Source organism: Phascolarctos cinereus, unplaced genomic scaffold (assembly GCF_003287225.1).
Source record: "Phascolarctos cinereus isolate Bilbo 61053 unplaced genomic scaffold, phaCin_HiC Scaffold_4;HRSCAF=312, whole genome shotgun sequence".
In the NCBI taxonomy this organism is placed as follows: Eukaryota; Metazoa; Chordata; class Mammalia; order Diprotodontia; family Phascolarctidae; genus Phascolarctos; species Phascolarctos cinereus.
Window position 1 is genome coordinate 155971531 of NW_027555847.1, and position 13614 is coordinate 155985144.

General features: G+C 35.0%; 1 protein-coding gene across 9 annotated transcripts in view; it reads right to left on the minus strand.

Moving 5' to 3' along the window:
• Window positions 1-13614, minus strand: part of AGTPBP1 (ATP/GTP binding carboxypeptidase 1) — a 229603-nt gene that overhangs the window by 66347 nt on the left and 149642 nt on the right. For all 9 annotated transcript variants that reach the window (XM_078152680.1, XM_078152679.1, XM_078152676.1 and 6 more), the window contains 2 exons: window positions 13209-13340; window positions 10509-10685 (listed from right to left, as the gene is read on the minus strand). In XM_078152680.1, coding sequence (XP_078008806.1) covers window positions 10509-10685; window positions 13209-13340 — 309 coding nt within the window. The remainder of the gene's footprint in view (window positions 1-10508; window positions 10686-13208; window positions 13341-13614) is intronic.

Sequence of the window (13614 nt, forward strand, 5' to 3'; positions counted from 1 at the left end):
GGTTATTGCTACAGTTGGCTATAATGTGATGAAGGTCTGCACCAGGGTTTCAGACGAGATGAGAAGTATTCAAGAAATGTTACAAAGACAGAATTGACTAAAATTGACAACTAATTGGATTTGGGGAATGAGAGAGAATGAGGAACTGAAAACAACACCTAGGTTTGAGTCTAGGGGACTGGAATTATTATGGTACCCTTGACAGTAATAGGGAAGTTTGAAAGAGCAGAGAACATAAAGTAAAAGCAATGAGTTTTGAATATGTTGAGTTTAAGATGTCCACTTGAAGGGGCAGCTAGGTGGCGTAGTGAATAGAGCTCTGGCCTTGGAGTCAGAAGGACCTGAGTTCAAATCCAGCCTCAGGCACTTAACACTTACTAGCTGTGTGACCCTGGGCAAGTCACTTAACCCTGATTGCCTCATCAAAAAAAGCAAAAAATAAAAATTAAAAAAAAGATGTCTATTTGATATCTAGTTTGGGATGTCTAAAAAGCAGCTGGAGAAGTAAAACAGATTAGGAGACAGCTTAGGGCTAGATAAATAGATTTGAAAATCATCTCTATAGAGATGATAATTAAATCCACGCGAACTTAAGCGATAATCAAAGAAAATGTTATAAAGATGAGAAGAGGGCCCAGGACAGAGCCTTAGACAAGTCAATAGGAACAACCTAGATGAAGAGTCAGCAAAGGAGGTTAAGAAGCAGGCAGATAGGAGGAGAACCAGGAGACAGCAAACTAATAAAAACCTAAAGAGAAAAATGTTTTAAGGGGAAGGTGGTCAACAGTGTCAGTGACTGTAGATTAGTTAAGAATGATGAGGATTGAGACAAATTATTAGATTTGTCAATTAAGAGATCACTGTTAACTTTGGAACAAGCAGTTACAGCTGAATGATAGGGTCAAAAGTCAGATGTCAGAAAACTAAGAAGACAATGAGAAGAAAGGAAGTGGATGGTATTTTCAAGAAGGTTAGCCACTAAAGGGATTTAAGATATAGAATAACAATTAGCAAAGATGGATAGATCAAGTTAGGAATTTTTGAGGATAACATGGACATGTTATTAAGGTAAGTTAAAATTTATCTCCTGTTTTCAGAAAGTACCAGCAGATGTATGGAGATTTGAAGTTTCTCCATCCCTTGAATACTGCTTTGCAATGAAATTTCACAATTCTATCCAAGTAGTCTATGTCATATGCCTACAACAATATCTTTTTTCTTGCTTTTTTTTTCTTTTTCTAGGCTCATTAATCCTCACTCAAATGCCCTCCATCATGTGGAGAACTAAGGTTCTTGGATTTCCTCCAATGAACATGTATTCTTAATACATAATAACTCTATCTCTTCTTATATATCCTATTTCCTTTGAATTAGGTGTACCTTTCTAGAGTCAAATGCCAGTCACAAATCCTGTCCTATCACATCTTCAATAACAGTAAAGTCAAATTTTCCTCCTCATATTGGAACATATATTTTCCATTTATTACCCACACTTCGTGCATTTGTTAGTAGACATCTGAGGCCATGGTTTTATTGCTCTTCTCTTCTTAGATAAGTCTCTCATGAATTACTAGTTTTCTCTTTCTCTATTTTTCGATCTATATTGTATCTGCTACTCTGTATAACATAAGGCTTATAAGATCTTACATGGGCAGTTTTTCTACCTCCATCTTCACTTTAAACTTAAGATCCTCTTAATTAGATTTTCAAGATTGGCTGTAGCATATTATCAAAAAATGAACTGCAAATAAAAAGTGCTAGAGCATCAAAGAGATACATAACTGAAAAAAAAAGAGGTGGTCCTTCACATCATGTAATGAAAGCAAGTGATAGGACATACCACATGTTCTAACAGGATCTATAATATGTTACGATTCCTCAAAGACGACATCCAGCATTTGGGTAGAATTTCCACAGAGGATTTATAGAAACACATAGACTAGAACTGCAGAGAACGGAAAGGTGTGGAGGTAATCTGAAGTGTTGGAGAAAGTACCTATATCAATGAGATTATAGAGTCACTGAAATTCTGGGGTAAAAGACAGATTTTCTCAAATGAGGCAAGAAATAAGATGTAGTTGAAGAGAGAATCCTGGGAAGATGGTGGAGTAGGTCAGAAAACTTTAGACTCTCCAAATTTCCTCCACAAAAAAAGACAGAACATAGACTCAGAGTGAATGTAGAGCAGTAGAAATTGACAACAGTCAAAGTAGAGCAGTTGCCCTCCTAAGATAACTTGAGAAGACCCCAGAAAAGATCCCACCTCCAGGGATGAAAAATTAGTCTGAGTAAAGTGCAAACACCTCCAAGCCAATTCTGGGGAAATCAACAACAAGAAGCCCTGGGGGAAGCTGGGTTGGGAGGCAGCTTCAGCCTCAGGAACTTTCACCTCACGGATAATGTAAAGTTCTGATGGCTAAATAGGAGAATATTGAAGGACCTTCCACTGTCAAGAGATGCCAAGCACAGCTGTGCTGACCAGACATGGTCCTGAGCTGCAGCTGTGGGGGAAATAAGAGTAAGAAGGACCTGATGCCTGGGGCATCATTCCCCCCACCTTAGGACTAGAATCATTATAATAATAAGCTGCTAAAAATAAAATAAAACAAAATAAAAATGAATAAGCAAAGGAGAGAGAACCCAACCACAGATATCTACTATTGGGATAGAGAAGATCTGGGTTCATATTCAGAGGAAGACAGAGGAACTTTAAAAAAGTCACTCCTTTTTCCATGAGAAATATCAAATGAACACAAACCCAAAAAGAGTTCCTGGATGAACTTTAAAAGGATTTTAAAAATAAGAGAGATCGAGAAAAAAATATGGAAAAAAATAAGAGCAATCCAAGAAAATTATGAAAAGAAAATTAACCAACTAGAAAAAGAGAATCAAAAACTTTAGGAAGAAAGTAATTCCTTGAAAACTAGAATTGGACAAGGGAAAGCTAAGGAGATTATGAGACACCAAGAAATAATAAAACAAAATCAAAGGAATATAAAAAAAAATAGAGGAAAATGTAAAACATTCCATCAGAAAAACAACTGATCTACAGAACAGATCATGGAGAGACAACATAAGAATTGTTGGACTACCTGAAAGATATGATCAAAATGAAAATCTTGAAACAATATTACAAGAAATTATTAAGGAAAATTGTCCTGAAGTTCTAGAAAAGGAAGGAAAGCAGAAATAGAAAAAAACCACCAATCATCACCTAAAAGAGATCCCAGGAGGAAAACTCATAAGAATATTACAGCTAAATTTAAAAGCTCCCAGGTTAAGAAGAAAATATTGCAAGCAAAAAAAAAAAAATTTAAATATCACGGAGTCACAATCAGGATTACACAAGACCTAGTAGCTTCTACATTGAAGGATCCTAGGTCTTGGAACATTCTATTTTGTAGAGCAAAAGAGCTGGGGTTACAACCAAGGGTAACTTACCCAGGAAAATTAACTATAATCCTGAATGAAAAAAGGGACATGTAATGAATTAAAAGAATTTCAAGTATTTGTGATAAAAAAGAGCAGAACCTAATGAAAAATTTGACATAAGAACCAGAAGAAACATAAGGTAAACATTAAAGACCAATTTTAAGGGACTTAATAAGGTCAAATTGTTTATTTCTTATATGTAAAAATGTTATCAGTACTCTTATGACTGTCATCATTATTTGGATAGTTTGAAAGAAAAGCTCGGGCTGTGTATGATGGGGTACAAAAGTTAACTAAAAAGTAAAACTGAATAGGGAAAGATAAAACGGAGTAATTATCTCTTACAAATGAGGCATGAAAGGAAGAACTGACACAGAAGAAGCAAGTGGGGGTGGAGGGCTGGTAGGGGTATAAGATAAGTGAGGGATTTTTAGAAGGCTGTATAAATTAAGAATTAAGAGAAGAGTAAGGGATGAGGGAAATTCTTAAGATAGGTAGACTAAGGTGCAAGGTGGGGGGAAAGGATAAAGGGTGGACTCAAGAGAGGTAGGATGATTAAGGAATAGGAGAGTAAGGTGGTAGGTGGAAGAAAATTAGACTAGTAACGAGTGATAGGGTAAATAGGGAAGAAGGACAGTGAGGAAAAAAGGATGGAGGGAAATATACAAATAATTATAACTTAGAATGTGAATGAATTGAATTTACCCATGAAATGGAAACAGCAGAATGTATTAAAAATCTGAATTCAACTGGAAAGACATATCTATGAAGGAAGATGCTATCCACCTCCAGAGAAAGAACTGACAGCTAGGAATACACATACTTGTTTGTATTTCTAGTTGTCAGTCAGTTCTTTCTCTGGAGGTGGATAGCATCTTCCTTCATAGATAATATGTATATGTATAGGTATAGGTATAGGTATAGGTATAGGTATAGGTATAGGTATAGGTATACATATATATATGTATATATACACACACAAACATGTATATATATATGTCTGTGTGTTCATAGATATGTATGTATATGTATGTATATTTGCATTTAATTGTAGCGTTCTCTGGTGAGGGGGAGAAGGGAAGAGAGAAAAAATAAAATAAAAAGTGCACAGCAAAGAAGGAAGCACAAAAAAGCTGAGTTGCTTTGAAAACAATGCATAGGATTGATTATATAGGTATTCATGAAATAGAAATTTATTGTTTTATATTGAATTCTCTCACGTTCTGCTGTGTACATGGACATGTTCTTGTTTTTCTTGTTCTGTATTTAAGTTTAAAATGAATAAAAAGTATAAAAAATAAGTTGACCAACATATTAAAAATGAATTTGTGCAAATTAAAAGTAAATCAACAGTTACGCTTTCCTCATTATCCACTTTCTGAAATGAAAATGCTTCTCTAAACTTAGCCCAATGGATGTTGTAGGCAACTTCTTTAAGTAACATTACCCAAAGAAGTTGCAAATGGATCATTCCCACCATCTGCTGCCTTCATTACTATGTACATGTTAGTGAATGAAGGTGGAGAAAACCATGTAACCATACTAAATGAGTCCACTACAAATGTATGTTACATAATCTTAACTAGGCTTTCACTGCTACGAAGCAATCCTTTACTACCTCCCTAATTAACTCACTATTCCATTCACTATAACAGCTTCCAAATCTCTTCACACTTTCTCAAAACTCCCATAGCTACTTCTCCACCAAAACCTCTTAGCTAAAAACCTAGCCACATATTTTATAGAAAAAAAATGAGGCCATTCATTAAAAGCTCTTTCTTCTCCCCTCCTTATCTCACATCACTCAGATGATTTCTACCACTATCTTCTGTCTCTTTTACTTCTATCTAATGATGAGGTTGCCCTTTTCCTTGCCAAGGTCAGCCCCTCTACATGCACAAGTGATCCCATTCCATCTCTTCTCCAGAAAATTGCTCCCTCTATCATCCCCACTCTCTAATTTATCTTCAGTCTTTCCCCTGTCTATTGCCTACAAAAATAGCTATGTCTCTTTCACCCTCAAAAAATCTTCACTTGGTCAATCCATATCCCTCATGTCCCTTGTGACTAACGTCCTTGAGAAAGCCAACTATTAATAGATGCCTGCTCTTCTTCTCTCACTCTCTTCTTAACTCTCTACAGTCTGGCTCCTGACCTCATCATTCAACATAAAACTGTTCTCTCTTAATTGCCAAATCCAATGGCCTTTTCTCAATCCTCATTCTTCTTGATCTCTCTAAAGCTTTTGACACTGTCAATCACCTTCGTCTCCTTGATACTTTCTTCTCCAGGTTTTCAGGTACTAGTCTTTCCGGGTTCTCTTCCAACCTATCTGACTTCTCCTTCTCAGTCTCCTTTGCTATATTTTCATCCAGATCATGTTCAATAACCTTGGGTGTTGCATAGCATTCTGTCATGGGCCCACTTCTCTCTATATACTATTTTGCTTGATGATCTCATCAGCTCCCATGGATTCAATTATCATCTCCATGTTGATGACTCTCAAATCTACTTATCTAGCCCTAATCACATTGCTGACCTCTAGTCTTGCATCTACAGCTGCCCATTAGACATCTTGAACTATATGTCCTATAGACAACTTGAACTTAACATGTCCCAAACTGAACTCATCTTTCCCCCCAAACCCTTCCCCCTTCCAAATTTCCCTGTTGCTGTCAAGAGCACCCTGCCAGGCTCACGATATAGGTATCATCCTTGAATCCGCACTCTCACCCTCATTTCCAATCTGTTGTCAAGTGCTGATTTTACCTTTATGACATCTATCAAATAGGCCCCATCCTCTGATACTTCTGCCTCCCTAATACAGGTCCTTATCACCTCACATCTGGATTTTTGCAATAATGTGCTGATTGGTCTGCCTACAATAGGTCTCTCCCCACACTAGTTCAACCTTCAATCAACCACCAAATTGATTTTCTTACAGCACAGGTCAGACCATGTAAGCCTCTTACTCAAACTCCAGTGGTTAGCTAACACTTCCATAATCAAATACAAAATCCCTTGTTTGGCATTCAAAGCCCTTCATGACTTAGCCCCTCCCATCTTTCCAGTCTTCTTTTACCTTACATTCCCCCATGTACTTTCCAATTGAATGACATGAGTCTTCTTGCTTTTCCTTGAAGAAGACATTTTAAACTTAATATGTCCCAAACTATCCTGACTCATTTTCACTAGCTAATCCCCATTCCTGGAATGCCCTCCCTCCTCATCTTTGCCTCTTGGCCTCCTTCAAGTTACAGCTAAAATTCTGCATTCTATAGGAAGCCTTTTCCAACCACTAATTCTTATGCATTTTCTCTATTGATGATTTCCTATTTATCCTTTATATAGCTTGTTTTTACATAGTTGTTTGCATGTTTTCTTCTCCATTAGATTGCTAGCCCCTCAAGTACAGGTATTGTCTTTTCCCTTTCTTTGTATCCCTAGCACAGAGCACAGTGTGTGGTACATTGTAGGTGCTTAGTAAGTGTTTGTTGACTGGCAGATATTAATTAGAGAGAAAATACCCTCAAACAACTTTATACAGGCCAGGCCAACTATGTTGCTCAAGTACACAGCACTGACTTAAGGCTCATGGGAATGAATCACAGAATATTACTTATCACAGAAAGCACATGCTTTATTGTAATCAATCTTGTTTAAATAGAACTTTTGGACATTACCCAAAAGGCCTATACAAATCTATCTAAATGCCTTCATTAAACCATTCATTTTCCATCTTAACTTAAAATGTTTCAGAAATGCTACGGTCTATTTCTGAATTAAGTTATAGTAATTAAAAATGAAGTACATTTTATAGCTTAAAAGCAAAATAAAAACCTTCTCAAGGTTAAAAGCATGACTACTTCTTACAATCTTATTAGCCTCTCTTAGGTTTTTAACATTAATGAGTTAGAAATGCTACACATATGGATATATTTATATCACAAAAAGTTTCTAAACAAAACTTAAATCTTACCTATTGAAAGACTTAGTCACATACTTTTACTCAAGATTTTTTAATCTATTTATAATATACTAATCCAAACATCTAAAAGGGAACTCTGTGTTAATCAAGTATGTTATTGTTATTAAAATATTTATAGAACTATTAAGACTAAAAATAACTTTTAAAGAAAGTGTCATGTAAATTGTAACTTTGTATTTTAAATAATGGCTATTTTCTTGTGATTTCCAGTTAGGGCACCACAGCACTCCCACATAATATAGATGTCTTCGAAGAACACTAAAGCAGAACCTCCCTTTTCCCTTTCCTACATGGACTAATTTTAAAGCAGTCATTTTCTTAAGCCACCTTTTTTCCTACAGTCTATGGTCCTTATCTGTAGTTCATAAAAACAATTTATAAAGAGCCTGTTTCACAAAACCTATATCCTAAAAGGTCCCTCCCCATTATTTTGAGATAGCTAGAAAGAAGAATATCACAAACCTGGAAAACTTCCAATAAAAAGGTTGTTCAACATAATATATACTATTCATTAAAGTTCCCTTTCAACTGACCCAAAAAGCACGAGTCTCATTACAAAATCTTTGCACTCATTCTAGTTTATTGCAGTTTAAGATTCAGTTTGGCTCCATCAACACTTAACATTTTTAAATACATATTACAAAATCTTATTTTTTAATCTTCAACAATGAGGAGGCTATTAGAGTTTTCCCTAGTGCACATTTGTAATAATCTCTTATCTTAGGCTTACAAAAATGTTTGAATAGCTGATCCATTATCACTTTTCCCTGTGTAGAAAAAGGCTCAACAAAATAATTTATACAACATGCTATGATCTTTCAGAAACAAAGCAAAGAATATAAATATCCAGGTTTTCTAATTGTTCATCTAACTGTCCTATTTGCTATACATAAAATTTTCATACTTATGTCTTTGAAGTGGCTTTGAACTTTTAAAAATTACTTCTATCATGCATCTTAAATATCTCTAATTTTTAAATGTCCTTACTTCCAATGGGAAATTATGAAAGTAATTGGAAAACCCACAATGGGTAGGACTATCAAAGCAAGATGACTATGATGACAGTGGTAAGCACTTTATTATTTTTTTAAAAAAGCCTTAATATATCACATACATTAAGATTGAGGTAGTTTGTTAATAAAGATCATGTGTATATGACTACAATAATACATACCATAAATATGCATTACCATACATAATAACATACTACAAATATGTTTACATTATACTACAGTACAGAGAGATCAGGAGGCAACATAATAGAGTGGAAAGAACTCTTGATTGAATCAGGAGTCTTGGATTCTAGTTCCTGCTCTGCCACTAAGTTCCCATTCAACAAGCCCTGAAAGTATGAGTCTCACTGACAAATCTTTATATGCTTTCTAGTTTATTACAGACTGACAATGATTATTTTGGCTTCATTAACACAACATTTTTAGACTTACACAACAAGAATTATGAAACCATGGGAAGTTATCTTACCTCTTCCATGAGCAATATGCTAAAAGATTTAAAAGATGAGGGAATTGGACCTGATTTCTAAGGTGACTTCTGTTCTAAAATACTATAATTCTATCCATAATTCTATTCCTACATCTAATATATGAAGACAGTAGAAAAAGTTTCCATTGACAATGTACTGTTAACCTGGAAATCAATCTGGGAAAAATAAGGCCTAAACCAAAATTTTATGCCATAGTCTAAAATAAATTCAAAAGGATCTGTGACCTAAATATCAAAGATTATGCCACTAAAAAGTAGGGGAGAAATCTTGCTATCAAATTTTCCAGATAATGGTTTGGAATAAAAGATATAAAAAAATCATTAAGAGAAATATATGTCTCAGTCACTAATATTAATAGAAATACGCAGCAAAACAACTCTGAGGTTGGCAAATTGACAAAGATGACAAAAGATGGAAATATTCAATGCTGGCAAGTTGTAGAGAGTGAGGCAAACTAATTTATTGTTAGTGGAACTGAATTAACATGAACTAGAAAGCCATTTGGAATTAAGCAAATAAAGTGATTAAAATGTTCAAATCATTAGACCTACAGATTCCATTGGCAGGCATGTATCTCAAGGAGGCCACTGATAAAAAGGCTCCACACACACCAAAATATTTATAGGATCACTTTTTTTCTATTAGCAAAGAACTGGAAACAAAGTATATACCCATCAATTTAGGCATGGCTAAACAGAATGTGGTACCATGAATGTAATGGAATATTACTGTGCTGTCAGAAACAATGATAATGATGAACAGAGAGAAACATGGAAAGGCTAACATGAATTGGGGTAGAGTGAAGTAAGCACAGTCAAGAAAACAATACACATAGTGACTACAACAATGTAAATTTAAAAAAAAAAAAAGCAACCATCACAAAACAAACTAAAATAAATGTGTAAAATTACAAAGAAAAACCTTAATCCCATGGAACAGATATGAGAAGACTACTTCTATCATTTCTTTGCAGAGGTGAGGGTCCACAAGAGTGGAATATTGCATATATTTTCTGATTTTTCATTATATTGATCAGTTTTGCTGATCTTTTTTCTTTTCTCTCTTCTTCTTTTTAAAAAATGTCTTTTAAGTTTGAAAGATTGTTCTCTGAGAGGGAAAAGAGGAGGAATGCAAGGGAAATTTAGCTACTGTACAAATAAAAGATATCAATAATATTTATGTTAAAAAAGAAAATTCACCATAAGTTACTAATTACGAGCTAGAAGTAAGTCTTAAAACATTTATCCCCAATCACAAATTTAAAGGAACTAAGACAATAATGAAATTATAATGGAAGACAAGAAGTTATTTAATTTCATCCTAAAGGCAGAGCTAGATTTACAGATTTATTAGCTTTATTTAGATTTATCATCTGATAAATATGTTTGTGTTTTTGAGGGAAATGAGTTAATATTGAAGAACAGATCCTGTTGACACTTAAAAAGTGCTATGGTACAATGTTAAACATAGGATTTGCTTTAAAAGAAAAAGAAAGCCTTCTAGAATGAGAATACTCTTTTCAATTGCCTATCTTAAATGAAAAACTTTCAATAAGGAAGCTTTGATTTTACCAGAAGGATTTACCTTGTATTTTCCTTGATCACAGCCACATAATGTGCTCTCCATGGTGTAGCTTCTCTGTACTCCTATTTCTCTCCATACAACAACACGGGCTGTAGATTGTTTGGACTTTTCTACTACAAAGCTGCAGCTGCTCATGCAGAATGCTGGGGCAGTACGGCTCAATATCTTAGGCAAAGTCTGAGAAAGAAAATCAGTGGCATTTTTCAAAGTTAAATGAAATCACAATGATTAGTTTAGCTCCTATCTACCCCATAATTCCTCAACTGCCCCACTTAGAATTCTGGATTTTCTGCAGAAAATATTCAGAAGCTGCTCAAATAATAATAGCTTAAACTTATGCCTCCTAACAATCCAGTAAGGCAGGAAATACAAGGTGTTATTTTCCCAGTTTTGACCATGGTCACAGAGCTTGTACATGGCACAGCCAAATCCTAAGACAGGTCTTCAGACTCTGAGTCCAAAGCTCTTTCCAAGATTTCTCCTGCTGCTTTTCAAACTGTGGTTTTGTTAAACAACTATGACCTCAATTTTAGGAGTTCCAGAGACAAGGTTTCTAATTCAAACCAGTTCATAACTTCAGTATCAGAGTTGATGTCAAGTATGAAAGCATTATACAAATAAGAAGCAATTTTTAACTTAACTTTTACCAGACTCCATGTTTCCTTCATAGCAAAATAATATTGCTACATAAGGTAAAGAATTATTCAACACTACTAATTACAGAAAAATTAAAGAGAAAATGAAGTTCACCTTTTAGGATAGGTCAATCAAAAACTAATATAGTTCACTGTTCTCTTTACTACCCTTAAACAAAAATGGGTAACTGAAATCAGTACAAGAGCTAATGAAGGGATTTCCAGTTCCTGGTTTGGAATACTTATTTACAAGTCACCCTTATTCCTTCATGATTCTTCATTTTTTCTGAGTTCTATTTGCTGCATAGGCCCTGGCAAAGATGAGAATGGATATATAGATGACATGTTGATATACACTGCTAATCAATCATAATATTTACTCCATAGCAGACTAATTGCTGGGGAAAAGGGAAAAGCAGACCCAAAGGAAGAATAATGGCTCAGAACAGGTGAGGAGTATCAACAAGTTACCTTTTTCAGTAACATATCCCTCATACTTCCTAGCAATTACAGATGTGATTCGATTCAACAAACATTTATTTAGCATCTACTATGCATAAAACACTTTACTAGGCACTGGGGATTCAAAGACAAAAATGAAACCATTTCTACCCTTACAGGGTTTGCATTCTACTGGTAAGAGATGATATAAACATCTAAATAAATAAAAAGCATGAGCAAGATGATTTCAAGAAGGCAAAAGTTGACTGGAAGAGGATGTCAAGAAAGGCCTCATGTAAAAACTAGCACCTGAGTTGTGCTTTACTTTACCTTTTTTGTAACAGAACCCTTGGACAATCTGGTAGAGTCTATGGACTCCTCAGAATAATGGTTTTAAATGTTCAAGATAAAATATATAGGCTTACAAAGGAAACCAATTATATTCAAGTTGATGTACACCTTGAAATCTATACATACAAAGGGGTTAAGAGCTCCTAATTTGAAGGACACTGAGAATTCTATAAGGTAACAGTGATGAAGGAATGCATTCCAGCACATGCAAGACAGAGAGACAGGAGATGTCCTATATATATGGAAACATGAGCAGTTGATTTCGATTAGAGAGAATGAAGGCGAACAATATGAAATAAGACTGGAAATATAGATGGGAACCAGATAATGGAAGATCTTCAGTGTCAAACTGAGGATTGAGACCACAAAAACCTAGTTCATTTAAGAAAGACTTATTAAGGAACTACTACATATAACACAGGATGGAGGTTATAACAAAACACTAAATTCCTACCAAATGTTGATAGGAGCCTGATGTCTTCCTCAGACATGTAAAATCATAAACTTAAAACTTTTTCAAACACACAAAACAAAAAGTACACTATATAGAACAAATATGTTATTTCCAGCATTCAATAAGAATTTATGTGGTCCCTGCCCTACAGATTAGTGAATGATATGCCCTCAAATTTCTGAATGGTGTCTTTCTTTATTTGTCCCTAGAAGTGAATTTTTTTTTTTTGGTTTTAGAAGACTGAAGAAAGAACTACATGCTAAATTTGGCAAGGAGTAGTGAGGAACACAGAAGATGAATAGATTTCCTTCTGAGAAGCCTGGGCAACAGTGGCCCCTTAGATAACTGGGAATCATAACTCCACAGTGAATCTTCATAAGAAAGAGTCAATGGACCTGGAATAACATGACCAGGAGATGATAACTCCATGGTGAATCTTTAAGGGAAATCATCTAGAAATCTGGAACATAAGTGTGTACATCTTTCCAATGTTAAGCACCCATATTAAGGGTTGGAGTTTTTGTGTATTCCTAGCTATACTGTTATCCTACGCCACACCTGTATTTTCAGATGTCCATAGCTTCTATTTCATTCTTTAATCTATTTTAAAAATCTTTATTGAGTAGCTATTTACATGCATAGCATTACTTGATTCTTCCTTGAATGATTCCTGTTTTGCTCATTTTCTAGGGGACAGAAGGAGGTAGGGGTGGAGGGGCTGAAGAAAGAGGAAGAAGGAAAGGGAAGGAAAAAGAAGAGGAATGAGATTATAAGCTCTTCTGCAAAGCAGAGAATGCACATGAACTTTATAGAACTCACCCTGTATCCCATATCTTCAACGACATCACAAGAGGCAGCATTATCATTAGTATGCCACACAGTCTCCTTGATGCTGCAGCCATACATAAATACATTTTTCTTTCGAGAGTGACCATGATAATCACAGTAAACCTACAAGTGACAATATCATATTCAGATCATTTTAAAGCTCAGGTTTCAAACATTATCAAAATACAGGTAAGTATCCTCAAACCTGTTCTGGAATTATATTTCTAAGCCTCTTAATCTCACTAGAGATACAATTTAACACAAAGTAAAGCCATTTCAGGAAGTAATACTCAGGCTTGAGAATACTTAACCTCTGGTAAAATCAATGCCTGCCAATACTCTGCAGGCCAAACCACAGGTCCTACTGCTTAATTTTTTGATCTGTGATATAGCTATT